The following is a 13,070-nucleotide window of genomic DNA, read 5'->3' on the forward strand; positions in this document are numbered from 1 at the left end:
GTCTGTTCCCATAGCCTGTAAGGAGAGAAAAATCCAAAGTCATGATTCAGAGCTGGTGCTGGAGGGAATCGGGTGTTTCCTGTGCTGTGCCTTTGAGGTCTTTTGCCTGTTTCTGTTAGATTGCTTGTCCTTAAAGATTTCTGAAATTCTTTATATATTCTGGAGAGTAATTCTTTGTTGCTTATATGTACTACATATATCTTCTTCTAGTTTGTGGCTTGTCTTTTCATTTTCTTGTGGTTACTTTTGGTGAAAGAAGTGTATAATTTCAATGGTGTTGAATTTACCAGAAATTTCCTACCATCCCTTGTGCTTGGGTAAGACAACATTGCTCAACCTCAAGGGACTTCTTTTCACATAATTTTGCTTTTTCACGTCAGGTCTTTTCTCCATTCTATAAAGTAAGGAAATGGTCTGTGTCAATCCAGGTAGATCAGATTATGCTGCGGTAACAAATGATCCCCAAATCTCAGTGGCTTTAAAAAAATGAAGACTTATTTCTCACTCATTCTGTGTATCCTTGAAGGGTCTGCTGCAGCTCTGCCACATGACATCTGCATCCTGGGACCCAGAGTGATGGAACAGCTTCACACAGGAACATTACCAGTTATCCTGGCAGAAAGAAAAGGGAGAAGTTTCTGCTTGAAGGTCAAGGTGACAATCTCTTCTGTTCACATTTCATTGGTCAAAGCAAGTCGCATGGCCATACTTGAAGTGATGGAGGGAGGAGAGTGTAGCCCCTGGGGAGGGACTGTGTGCTGGCATCCGACACAGGCTCCAGTTTTCTTTTCCCACTGGGTTAACGGGAAGAGTCAGCAGAGAGCCTTCCCGACTCCCTCCGTCCTGCTGTGTGGTGCTGCCACCGTCACACATCAGGCTCCCCTCCACTTGCGGGGTTTCGGCTTTCTGTTCTGTCCCGTTGGCCTGGGTGTTTTCACTGCTGAGAACTCTTCCTCACGCAGCCGTGTCTTGCAGGATGGCCTGGCTCTTCCCTGAGCTCTGGGCCCCCAGCTTCTCAGTCTGTTCGGCAAAGCATTGTCTTGAGTGTTTGGAATAACACGAGTCCTGTGTGCTCAGAGCTGTTTTTTGACAGTAGGGATCTGTGGTGAGAACCATTTGGAAACATTGGGTTAAACATAGTCAAAGACTTGTCTCAATTCTCAGACTTGTCAGAGGTTTGACTCCCCTAGAGGGTGTGTGCAACGCAGCAGCACCCAGACTTTTTGGTCTGTGGAATTTTTTATTTACAGAGCATCTCAATAGGACGATTCTGTGAAACTGATTTTGAATAAGGCTCGCATGAGGGCGAGCACTCTGGCCGTGGAGTTAAAGAAAACATGGGCTCTAATTTATATTTGGGCCTCCCTTGTGTGTTGAACTTGGTCTCTTAACTATAAATTCTTGGATTCTCATCCATATGGCAGTTCCCTAGGATAACACATGCACACGGACACACCCCTGCTGAGAAACCCAGGTAAATCATCTACAGGCGGGAGCTCTTCCTTGATGTCCAGCTCTCATCCTCTGTGTTGGACATCACGCAGAGGCTCCATAAATGGGATTTCACTGCGGGGGTGGAGGGGGAGAGACAATTAAAAGGAGTTGTGACATGTTTAATTATTACCACGAATGCCCTGGTCCTGCGTGAACTGGTCAGATGGCCTGTTTGTTCTTAGCACTTCCCTTTACAGATTATTCTGAGCATAACTTTGTCTTCGCTTTTTGTTTGTTTTAGCCAAAGGCCCAGACATTCGTCTTTCTTCACCATTTTCAGTGATGCGTGCCTGTTGCCTGTTTATTTTTCTAGCTGTAGGAAGCTAAAGTTTCATCTATTAAAATATCATGTTACATTTTATGTCCTAAATTGAGCTCCTATTAGATTTCGGTTTAAACATAGACTCTGAGGTTAGGAGAAGTAGAAAGTACAGGTTGTAAGTCATGTTTGGAGAATTTAAGATGTCCTTCTCCTGACCTTTTGGGAGCACACATTCTCCTGGGTTCTGTCCAGCTTTACTCACAACTCCGTTGCCCACTGATGTCTCCTCTCTGCTTTATCCCTGTTCTAGTTATCTATTTCTGGAAAGTAATCTCACAGTGTTGCGAGTTAGGAATGGAGCCTGGCACAGCTGGGTGATCTCTTCTGTTCCAGATGGCACTGACAGAGGTCACTCAGTGATACTCAGCTGACAGAGGGGCTGGTCTCTGGTCTGCGCTGGTTTGGTGCTGCACAAGGGTGGGTGGAAGGTGGACCAGCTGGTCCTGTGAGCTGGAGCACCTCCATGTGGCTTTGCAGCATGGCAGCCTCAAGGTCGTAGGACTTCATACCTGGTTGGTTCACGGCGGCCGGAGTGAAAACCAGGTGGAAGCTTGCATGGTATGATCTAGCCTCTAATGTCCAGTGGTGTCCCTTCCGCCATAGTCTATTGGTTGGAGCACTCACAAACCCACTCAGATTCAGGGGGAGGGACACAGACCCCCTCTCTCAATGAGAAAGATGGAAAAGAACCTGTGGCCCTGTCTGGACACATGTTGGATTTTTTTGTAGGCTTTGGTCCTAAGCCCTCCTCTCCATGTACACACTTACCCCAGGTGATGTCATTTAGACCCATGGTTTTAAAATAGCATCTTGATGCTGTGACTCCCAAATATATATACATCTAGATCGGACCTTTCCAAAAGGTTCAGATTCTAATGTTCTGCTGCCTACCTGATACTCCCACCTGATTCACAGGCATCTCAAACTCAGTATGGTCAAGCAGAGCTCTTTTTTTTCCCCCCAGAGCTCTTGATTTATACTCTGCAGACTGGTTCCATGCCGAGTTTTCTCCATCTCAGGAAATGCCACCAGCATCCACCCAGTAAGTCAAACATTTCATCCCTCTCCTCTCAACTATGCATCCAGTCCATAAGCAAGTCTTGGCAACTCTCCCCTGCCAAAATATAACTCAGACCCACCTATTCCTCTCCATATTCATTTCCAAGTCTATGCCACCATCATCTTTCCCATGGACTTCCTAAAGTAGCTCCTGGAATAATTTTCCAAGGTCCCCATCTACAACCCTCTCCAGTCTGTTCTCCACAGCTACAAGTGATCTTTCAAGTGTAAACTAGATGACGCAGGGCCCCACGTTAAACCCTCAGGTGAGATTCTTGCTCTTTGAAGGAAACCGGAGCTCTGTTGTGGCCTATAAGGCCTTATATGACCTGGTTTCTGCCCACTTCTCCAAGCTCATCTCCCATCGCTCCCGTCCCCAGTCCAACCACAGGCCTCCTTTCTGCTCTTTCTCTCCTGAGGGCCTTTGCACTGTCATTGCCTCTGCCTGGACAGACCTTCCAGCAATTCCAATAACTAGTTCATTCTTCTTCAAAATTCAGTCCACGTATCTCCTCCTCGACCACCTGATTGAAGCACTGTCCCTCTCACACCATCACTTGGCCCATTTATTTCCTTCTTAGAAAAGATCACAGTCTGTAATTAATATCATTTGTTATCTATCATTGTCTTTTTCCCTTCCAGAATCTAAAAGCCATGAAGTCCAGGGACCAGAACTTTCCCCAGAGCCTACACAGACACTGGATTGTAATATACTCCATAAAGGCTGATCCTATGCAGGTGGGCAATACGAAAGGACACATGATTCACATGTAAGAGACTGGTCAGAAAATTCTGGTTGAGAATTTCATATTTGTAGACGTACTTTTTGCCTTGCAAAGGATTGTTTAAATCGCTCGGTTTTTTTCTTCCTGACTGGATGCTGAGTAGAAAATGGTTGGGTGAATTAATTCTCTTCCCCAGCTTTTCTATCTATAAAGTGGAACAGCCATAAATTAATTTTTCTATGTAAAATAACTTTTACAGAAATCTAACACAATAGTTGACACGCTCTTTCCGCCCCAGGACAGTTCTGAGGTCACACCCAAACCTATTGTGTGGGTTCTCATGGCCTCAGCCAACAAGGGATTCTGAGGTGGGCAGACTGCCCAGGGCACCTCTCAAAAGGGTTGGAAAGATTCTGCAGCAATTCGGAAGAGCTCACATTCTGTTTAAATCCAGCAAATTAGAATTTTTTCTCCTAATTTCTCTTTTGGATGCTACCCTTCCTGTTATCATGTGATCCTCTTCTCACGTGATGGCCTTCATGCACTGCATTGGTGCGGTTTCACTGCATGTGAGGAAGCAAACAGAGAAGGCAGTAGAAGAGAGACCAGATGGATTCTCCTTTATTTTCCTTTTTTTTTTTTTTTTCAAAATTAGCTAGTATGTTTACATAAAGAGGGAAAATCTTGTGTTGAGAGGTCTCAAAACAAAACTACATCTCATAAGTGACCAAAAAGACCTAGAGATATATTTGTTTAGGGTTTTATTTATGACAATTGCTAAAAAAACCCCAAATATTTCCCTACCTGATTCTTTAGAACTAAGATTAGGTGTGTTTTTAGTATAATCAGAAAGCTTTCTGGAGTCCGTGTCTGGCTCTAATGTCATTGTACTGCTAAGGGCACAGGGATGAAACGTGCCTTTTTCTCTCCAGCTTATTGGAAGAGGGTGGACAAATGTTAAGATGACTGCTTTTGTGCAGTCCCTAGAAAATAGTCAAAGAATTCAAAGAATTTTTTGAAACAGGACTGAGGATTACTATGAAATGTTCTGCTCTTCATGCAGTTCTCAGAAAGCAGAATAAAACTGAACCCAAGCTGGAGACATTTTCATCTGGAGCACATTAGTCTATAATAATGGGACTTCATCTGTTTGACTTCTGTGAGCAAATATTATTCTGGAGAAGTAACTTTTCCATACAATTAGAAATGCTCAAAAGTGCTTTCAAACTTTTAAAGGTCACTTTCGATGTAAGTGTGCCTAAATGTATGACACATTTTCCTTCTCTCTTAAACAGGGCCCTGGTTCTCAGATTTGGCAGGTTCCAGGGCGTGGCCTGGACACCAGGAGTTTTAAATGCTCCCGGGTGGTTGGAATGGACACTGAGGTGGAGGACCACTGAAGTACAGCAACTGTGAATGAAGAGCTGCTCTAGAACAACATTTGTGTCTACACTCCTGAGGATACCTAGCATTCAGGGCTGAAATACCCAGGTGATAACCAACCCCCGAGGGGCGGCCCCTGTTGTAAGACAGTGACCTGGGCTGGGGGCTCGGAGACTGTGACCCGTAAGGATTCAGGAACAGACTCTGTGCTGTGTATGTGCTGTTGAGTGTGCTTACTCTCCAAGCCTTGATAGCCGAGGTCTTGTGACACCGGAGAACCCTCTGACGAGAAACCAGAGGACTGACTAGTTGTGGTAAGTAAATGCTGCTTCATGCATTTTAAAGCCAAGTGATTTTTTTTTCTTTTCCATTATGGTTTATCACAGAATACTGGATATAGTTCCCCGTGCTAGAGTAGGACCTTGTTGTTTACCCATTCTATATATAATAGTTGGCATCTGCCGATCCCAGCCTCCCAATCCATCCTTCCCCCACGCCCCCTCCTCCTTGGCAAACCACACGTCTGTTCTGTGTGAGTCTGTTTCATAGATAAGTTCATTTGTATCATATTTTAGATTCCACATATAAGTGATATCATATGGTATTTGTCTTTCTCTTTCTGACGTACTTAGTATGATCATCTCTAGGTCCATCCATGCTGCCGCAAATGGCATGCTTTCGTTCTTTTTTATGGCTCAGTAATATTCCATTGTATATATGTACCACATCTTTATCCATTCATCTGTCGATGGACATTTAGGTTGTTTCCATGTCTTGGCTATTGTAAATAGTGCTGCTGTAAACACAGGGGTGCCTGTATCTTTCTGAATTATAGTTTTGTCTGGATATATGCCAAGGATTGGGATTGCTGGATCATATGGCAACTCTATTTTTAGTTTTTTGAGGAACCTCCATACTGTTTTCCATAGTAGCTGCACCAGTTTACATTCCCACCAACAGTGTAGGATGGTTCTGCTTTCTCCACACCTTCTCCAGCATTTGTTATTTGTAGACTTATTTTTTTTTAATTTTTATTTGTTTATTTGGCAGGGGCTACTCTTTGTTGCGGTGCGCGGACTTCTCATTGCAGTGGCTTCTCTCGTTGCGGAGCACGGGCTCTAGGCACGCGGGCTTCAGTAGTTGTGGCTCACGGGCTCTAGAGCGCAGGCTCAGTAGTTGTGACACACAGGCTTAGTTGCTCCGCAGCATGTGGGATCTTCCCGGACCAGGGCTCGAACCCATGTCCCCTGCATTGGCAGGTGGATTCTTAACCACCGCGCCACCGGGGAAGCCCTATTTGTAGACTTTTTAATGATGGTCATTCTGACTGGTGTGTGACATTTTGATTTGCAGTTTTGATTTGCATTTCTCTATTAGTGATGTTGAGCATCTTTTCATGTGCATGTTGGCCATCTGTATGTTGTCTTTGCAGAAATGTCTATTTAGGCCTTCTGCCCATTTTTGGATTGGGTTATTTTTTGTTGTTGACCTGTTTGTATATTTTGGAAATTAAGCCCTTGTTGGTAACATCATTTGCAAGTATTTTCTTCCAGTCCATAGGTTGTCTTTTTGTTGTGTTTATGGGTTTTTTTTGGCTGTGTAACAGCTTAAGTTTGTTTAGATCCCATTTGTTTGTTTTTCTCTCTGTTCTCTCGGGAGAGTGAGCTAAGAAAACATTGGCACGATTTATGTATGTCAGAGAATGCTTTACCTATGTTCTCTTCTAGGAGTCTTACGGTGTCGTGTCTTATATTTAAGTCTTTAAGCCATTTTGAGTTTATTTTTGTATATGGGGTGGGGGTGTGTTCTAACTGCATTGACTTACATGCGGCTCTCCAGCTTGCCTAACACCACCAAGTGGTCTTTTTATGGGCATCAGGTGAAGCTGGAAGTTCAAGACTGCCTAAGACCTTTCTAATGCCTATTTCTTGTTATAGGGAAGTTTATGGCATGAAAAAGAAAAGCCATCTCTAGAACATCTGATGTTCCAGGTGAATGTGTAAGTGTCTTTAAAGATGTCTGTACAAATCTACTCAAAGAAACTGTGTGCTTCACTGAGAGCATGGAATTGAGGAGTGTTAGAGCAGTAAGGGACCTCCTCACTTCCGGGATAACCCTGACCTACTTATTGCAGTTAAACGACAGGAGACGTTCACAAGGTGGACTAATGCTGTATCATAAATATGGTGTCTTCGCTTACTGGGTGTTCTGTTTGAGAGCCGTCTTTCTATACATTTTAGAAAACTTACGTACAGATAATTTAAAACTAGGTTATGGTCTTTCCTATAAAGAGTTGGTCATCATGTCCAAATATAACCTTAGGTCTATGGGAAAGTTAGCTTCACTTTCATCCTCATAGAGGCTCTGGCAGCTTTTCAGTGTCGTGAGACACCAGGGCCGAAGGTGGTTTGGGGTTGTTCGTAGAGAGGACTGGTCTTGGACCCACTGAGAGGCCTCAGATTAGGGAAAAGTGACTCCTTTTGTGAGCTCCAAACAAAGGCCTTCTTTCTTTATGGCCAGTCAATCCTATTAGCGAAGGAGAACACAGTGATTGCAGGTTCACCGTGACTGAAAAAAGAACTAATTAATTTTGCATTGATGACATTCAGATTAGTCATCTTAGTTAAAAAACTCCTTTTCAAAATTCTCTAAAAATGAATGCCCGCTAGTATGTTGGGATCTCACCAGAAAACATTCCTTAAATTTTATCCCATAAAAACAGTAGTCAAATTTCAGCTCCCGGTGTGCCCTACTTCTAGGACTTTGCTAGAGTCGAGCAGTTGTCTTCAAGACTGGCTGTGAGAATTCTGCCTCCGTGGTGACAGGGAGGAAGCACCGTGTGTGACTCTGGGGGTGGCGGGTGGGGTGTGTGTCCTGCTGAGGGAGTAGTCTTTCTTTTCACCTTCCTAATCCTTTCTAGACTCGAGAAAACGATGGGCTGAGTGCTTCCGGAGTCAATATTTCCAAAAGCAGCCGAGGCGGCTCCATCTGTACGTAAGTGGCTGTAAGATAGCGGCTGACGGCAGTCTCGGGGAAGCCCAGCTCTCAGGCCACGGAGGCTGTGTCTCTCCGCTTGAGGTGGCGCACGATGAAAGTCCCCAGGGCCCCCAGGGGGATGCACATGGTAGAGGAGGCCACGAGCAGCCCAATGATGGCCAGTGCATACGGGGGGTAGTCCTTGGTCACAAGCTGGCCCTGAAGGAGGAACCTGAGTGTCAGAAGAAAGAACCTCCCGTGCGGAGCCTTCCGAGGGCACCACCCCTCCGGGCCTCAGGCCCTCCAGCGCGAGGAAGAGAGCATCTGCGGCCGGGCATCCTTGCACACGGGGCCGCCCCAGCTCTGCGTGCAGGTCACTAGTGGCTCTGCTGGGCAGACTAACTCCCCCTGTGCATACTGTTTGGAGCTATCTGGAAAGAGCAACCATGAGAACCCTCCAAGGCTTACGTTCAAGGCAGCAGCAGGGCACCTAAATGTAGGGGCTACCTGTCCAGTACAGCAGCCACCAGGCATAGGTGGCCATTGAGCACTGGGAATGTGGCCGGGGATGCGCAAGAAGTGAATTTTAAATATTGTTTAAATTTCAGTAGCCACATGTGGTTATTAGCTTCTGTGTCCAGCAGCACAGCTCTCATCTCAGGAGAAGTGTTGATGGACCTCAGGACTTACTTGGAAGAATGATAGATGGTTCCGTAAATGCAAAACTGATGAGAAACCAGTTGAGGCCCAAAAGCCACTAAATGCTACACTACCTTTCCACAAAGGAACCAGAGGACAGCTAAATCCAGGGAGCAGGTACTTGCTGTCAACCAAAGCACGTATGGTTTGTAAACCAAAATGCCAGCCGGGTGTGGCCGCGGGAACCAGCCCACAGACTGCTGTCGCTCGTCTGTTACTCACTGTGTTCTGTGTGACGAGTACAGGAATTGGGAGGAAACATAAATGAGTTTAGCAGTTTGACAGCCTATAATCCTGTGTCTGCTGAATCTGATACATATTTGGTGCTTGTATTTGCTCTACCTTTTTTTTTTTAAGGCATTCACTGTTAATTGCATTTTCCAAAAGTATCAGGCTGCAGGGACTGGAGGAAACACCCTGCTCCTCCACTGCGGGGTGGGAAGCCCTGCTCGGCACCACTGCCAGAACCAGACGCGGTGGCGCCTTCCCAGCCATGGTGCAGCGTGGAGTGTGTGGACTGGAGCACGGGGTGCACACTGCACACACACACCATATGCTAAGGGGCAGCATCTTCTACCCACAGGGAAAGAAATCCAAATTGGTCAGTTGTATTACTTTCCTTAAAAAGTAAATCTTTTTTATGAGAGAGTGTCTGTGCAAGGACAGCCAAGGCTGACCCTCAGGCCTGGTGCCGTGATACGGCTGTCCAGGTTGTTAAAACACTGATGTGCTGCCCTCTGCTGGGTGAGCAGATGCAGCCCAGCCTCCTGAGTGCCCCTCTCAGTCCCCGGTTCTGTCCTAGCAACTCCAGTGTAAACGCCAGTCCCTGCCCCACCCAGCTCCTCAGGGGCCATGCCCTCCAGCCTTGCTTGGCCTTGCCTGAGTGGCCTCAGTGGACAGAGGCCACCAGGAAGTTCTGGACGGAATCTCACTCTCTTCACTGCAGCCCATGTTGAAAAACTCAGCCCAGCTGCTGGGCTGAGTATTTTTACATACCTGGGTGATGTTTTTACATACCTGGGAGGCGTCCCAGGCTTGGTACTGCAGGGTCCCTGTGATGATGTAGTCACTCAGGTAGAAGACAAAGAGGCTGATGATGAGCAGCGGGCTCACACCGCCCCACATGGCCTTCCAGTACCAGTTCAGAGCGTGTCCAGTCATAGCCTTAAGGTCGCTTTCGAATCTGTTTGGAGGTGGGGAGAGAAAGCTTGGATTATCCATGCTGTTGGCGCCAGGCAGTCCAGGCCACACCTCCTCGTCTGCTCAGGAAGATTCTGTGCTGGGCACCACTGATGTCTGAACACGACCACTGGGCGGTCTCTGATTCCTTGTGGGGGTCTTGGGGGCAGGGAGGGAAGAAGGGCTGAGGCCGCCACAGAGGGGGCAGAGCAACCACCCATAGGCGAGTGGACATCAGAGGCCATCCTCCTGGTGCCGGCCTTCAGCTGGAGGCTGCTGCTGTACACCAGAGGGCCTGGCGGGATGCCTGTGAAGCCAGTCCTCAACACCAGGGGACCGCGAGGGCAGCCCTGCTCCACCCCTCCCACCCTGCTGTCTGTCAGCAACTCTCCTTCCCCCTAGAAACGCCCCCACAGGGGAATCGCTTTTGTCCCCTGAAACCAGAGCAGGTTTTCTGGGGGGCAGAGGGAAAACCTGGAGGAAGCAGAAGCACCTTGGCCCTGACCCGTTGGAGCTGGCATGGAGTGGTGCTTCCCAAGTGTAGCTGCCTGCAGCCCACCATTGTGATTCCCATCGTCTGTGGGCTTTTTATAATTGACTCATTTACCTGAATTTAGCAATAGCATGACAATATATCCGTTTTACCATGGATTGGATAGGCTAATCATATTTTTCTGCCCCCCCCCCCCCACACACACACAAATGAGGATGGAAAGTATCTCAGCAATTTGAGAAATGCTGACCCAGCCACCTCCCCGTTTCCCAGGGGAGGGGACCGAGGTCCAGGGCTGTGATGTGACTTGCCTGAGGGCACCCAGGTAGTGGCCGACCCAGGCCCAGCATCCGGATTGGTGTCTTACCTCCAGTCCAGGGCCTTTGAAACTGCTCCCCACGGCAGAAAAGGCAGCCATGGGGGAGGGGAGGGGGCCGGGTGAGACTGTCACGGGGGGAACCACAGCCCCTGCCTCTCCTGGACCCTGCAGCGTGTCCATCACCACCGCCGCCCCCCCCCCCCCCCCCGCCGCTGCAGACCACAAAGACCCACGTGCATAATGTGAACACTTGGGACTCTCGAAACTACATGTGGCAGAAAGTGTTGTGAGGCATGGCCTTCACGGGTGGGTTTCCTGGGCGGCTGGCGGGGCAGGCTTCCTACCTCCTCAGTCCGTACAGGTAGCACACGGCGGCCGCCTCCACCAGGACAATGAGCAGCAGGGGCAGCGTGGCAGCGTAGTCATTGAAGATGTCGAACCAGTAGTTGCCGGCCTCCATGGTGAACACCAAGCCGATGGCACAGCTGACGAGGCACACCAGACCTAGGAGCACAAGACCGCCTGCTCACCCACCTGAGACCCTGGCCTGCGCACCCAGCTTTCTATGGGGCCCAAGAGCCATGGACCCTGAGGAGGCGCTGGCCGTTCAGTTCATCCTCATGGGCTGGGGGAGCCGTCGTGGACTGGCCTCTCTGCACGTGTGTGCCACGTGTGTGTGTTGGGCAGCGTGGGGCAAAGGTGTTGCAAGGAGTGTCAGCAGGACTTCCTGCTGTTAATTCATGGGGCCGTCCAGTAGTGGGGAATCAAACTTGGTGGAAAAGAGAAACTTGTAGGCGTTGCTGTCTAGGGGAATCTCACCCAATCTATGGGTCTGGTGACTCTGTTTATCCCAGCAACTCAGCCACTAAGCTCATGGGAAGTGAATCAGGGGAGGAGATTTGAGCTGCAGGGCACCCCTCACAGGACCCCCTAGAGAGGATTCACATCTGACCAGAAGAGAGGAGTAGGGAGGGGAGGAGAAGAAACAAATGCTTACCCAGCTGCTACTGCGCCCCAGGCACTTGCCATGCAGTGGAGGCTTTAGCTTCTGGGGCAGGTTATCAGGAGCCCCCTTCTACAGAGGGGGAAGCCAAGGCTCAGAGATGTCGGGTAACTTTCCCAACATTCCACAGCACAGAAAGAAAGTTGGAATTCAGACACAGGCCCTTCTGGCTCCAGAACCGAAGCTCTGGCTCCAGTCTCTGCTGCCTCCCTTGGGCACCCCACAAAGTATTAGACTCTAAAGCTCCCACCTGCCCTTTCCATGGCCACAGCCTACACCACCAGCCAGTGAGCCCCACTGCTGTCCTGAGGCGGACACAAGAACAGGCTCTGTGCGGGAGGGGAGGCTCGGCTCACAATGCTGGCTCCTGAGGGCAGGGAGGCTAAGCGCTAGAGGGCTCTGGTGGGAGCTGGGTTTGATGTGGGCTGGGACGAGGGGTTCTGGATGTGGGGGTGAGGAGTCACGGTTCTCTGGACACTGCCCGGTTGCACTGGAGCAGATGGGTGGTGGAGTGAAGTGGAGAGGCAGGCCTGGATAAACAGGCTCTTGCCCTCACAAGGCAAAGGTCTGCCAGCTGCAGAATGGGTAGATGAATTGTGGTGTATGGTCTTAGGCTGGATTATTACACAGACGGGAAAGAGGACGGGGATGGGGGCGTACTGATGGGGCAGGAGCAGGGAGGGGCTCTCCGGTGTGAGAAATGTACGTGTTGTTGTTATGCTTCAGTCAACACAAAGACAAAAGCAGGTTTTCTGCTGGCCTGGAGAGCTTTGAGGGCCGTGCTGGGGGGTTTGGCCTTTGCGAAGGTTGGGGTGACCACTTCACTCCCCTGTGATGTGGAGAACCAGATGCATGGGGTGAATCATGTGTACCAGGTCCCAGATTGCCCGAGAGGAGAGAGCCATGGCAGGACCCCAGTGAGGCTGCTGCGGCCTCTCGCTGAGCCCGCGGCCCCTGAGGAGACTCCTCCCTCTGCTCACCTCCCCGAGCCCCGCCGCCTTCGCTGGCCCACTCACCTGAGATTGCCTCCTTGGGCAGGTAGCTGGAGATGACCTTGCTGTCGGTCAGAGGGGTGAGGATGGCGGCCGTGTTCCCCAGCATGCTTCCAATGCCCAGCATCAGCAGCATGAAGAAGTAGAGCACCGACCACAGCTGGGACACCTCCATGTTTTTAATGGCCTCTGTGTAGACGATGAAGGCCAGGCCGGTGCCCTGGACGGCCTGCCCACAGGATGAAGACACCAGTTACACACCCGGGCGACTTAGGACTTCTTCCCCAGGTGCTAAGCTACTTGGGGAACCTGAGAACCAGCCACGAGAAGCCACATTCTGAGGTTGGATCTTCCACCTGCACACCAGCCCACTGAGGGTAAGCTGGGCTGGACAGAAATGCGAGCTGTCAGGAGCCCTTATTTGCA

General features: G+C 49.2%; 2 protein-coding genes across 22 annotated transcripts in view; one reads left to right on the forward strand and one right to left on the reverse strand.

The window, feature by feature from the left end:
• Positions 1–9,304, forward strand: part of SACM1L (SAC1 like phosphatidylinositide phosphatase) — a 67,595-nt gene extending 58,291 nt beyond the window's left edge. For 4 of the 20 annotated variants that reach the window (XR_003430864.1, XR_003430880.1, XR_003430882.1 and 1 more), the window contains 2 exons: positions 527–2,858; positions 3,518–3,629. The gene's annotated coding sequence lies outside the window, so the exon portion shown is untranslated. Of the gene's footprint in view, positions 1–526; positions 2,859–3,517; positions 3,646–4,895; positions 5,092–6,920; positions 6,987–7,903; positions 7,978–8,567 lie in introns of those variants that run through there. The other 16 variants (XR_003430867.1, XR_003430871.1, XR_003430869.1 and 13 more) reach the window with 16 other exon arrangements.
• The window catches only part of SLC6A20 (solute carrier family 6 member 20), an 87,765-nt gene continuing 82,357 nt past the window's right edge, over positions 7,663–13,070 (reverse strand). For both annotated transcript variants that reach the window (XM_027097040.1, XM_027097039.1), the window contains 4 exons: positions 12,669–12,873; positions 10,994–11,153; positions 9,676–9,841; positions 7,663–8,178 (listed from right to left, as the gene is read on the reverse strand). In XM_027097040.1, the coding sequence (XP_026952841.1) occupies positions 8,029–8,178; positions 9,676–9,841; positions 10,994–11,153; positions 12,669–12,873 (681 nt within the window). In that variant the 3' untranslated portion in view covers positions 7,663–8,028. The remainder of the gene's footprint in view (positions 8,179–9,675; positions 9,842–10,993; positions 11,154–12,668; positions 12,874–13,070) is intronic.

The sequence above is a fragment of the Aethalodelphis obliquidens genome, unplaced genomic scaffold (genome assembly GCF_003676395.1).
Source record: "Aethalodelphis obliquidens isolate GAN/ISIS:26980383/991018 unplaced genomic scaffold, ASM367639v1 scaffold111, whole genome shotgun sequence".
In the NCBI taxonomy this organism is placed as follows: Eukaryota; Metazoa; Chordata; class Mammalia; order Artiodactyla; family Delphinidae; genus Aethalodelphis; species Aethalodelphis obliquidens.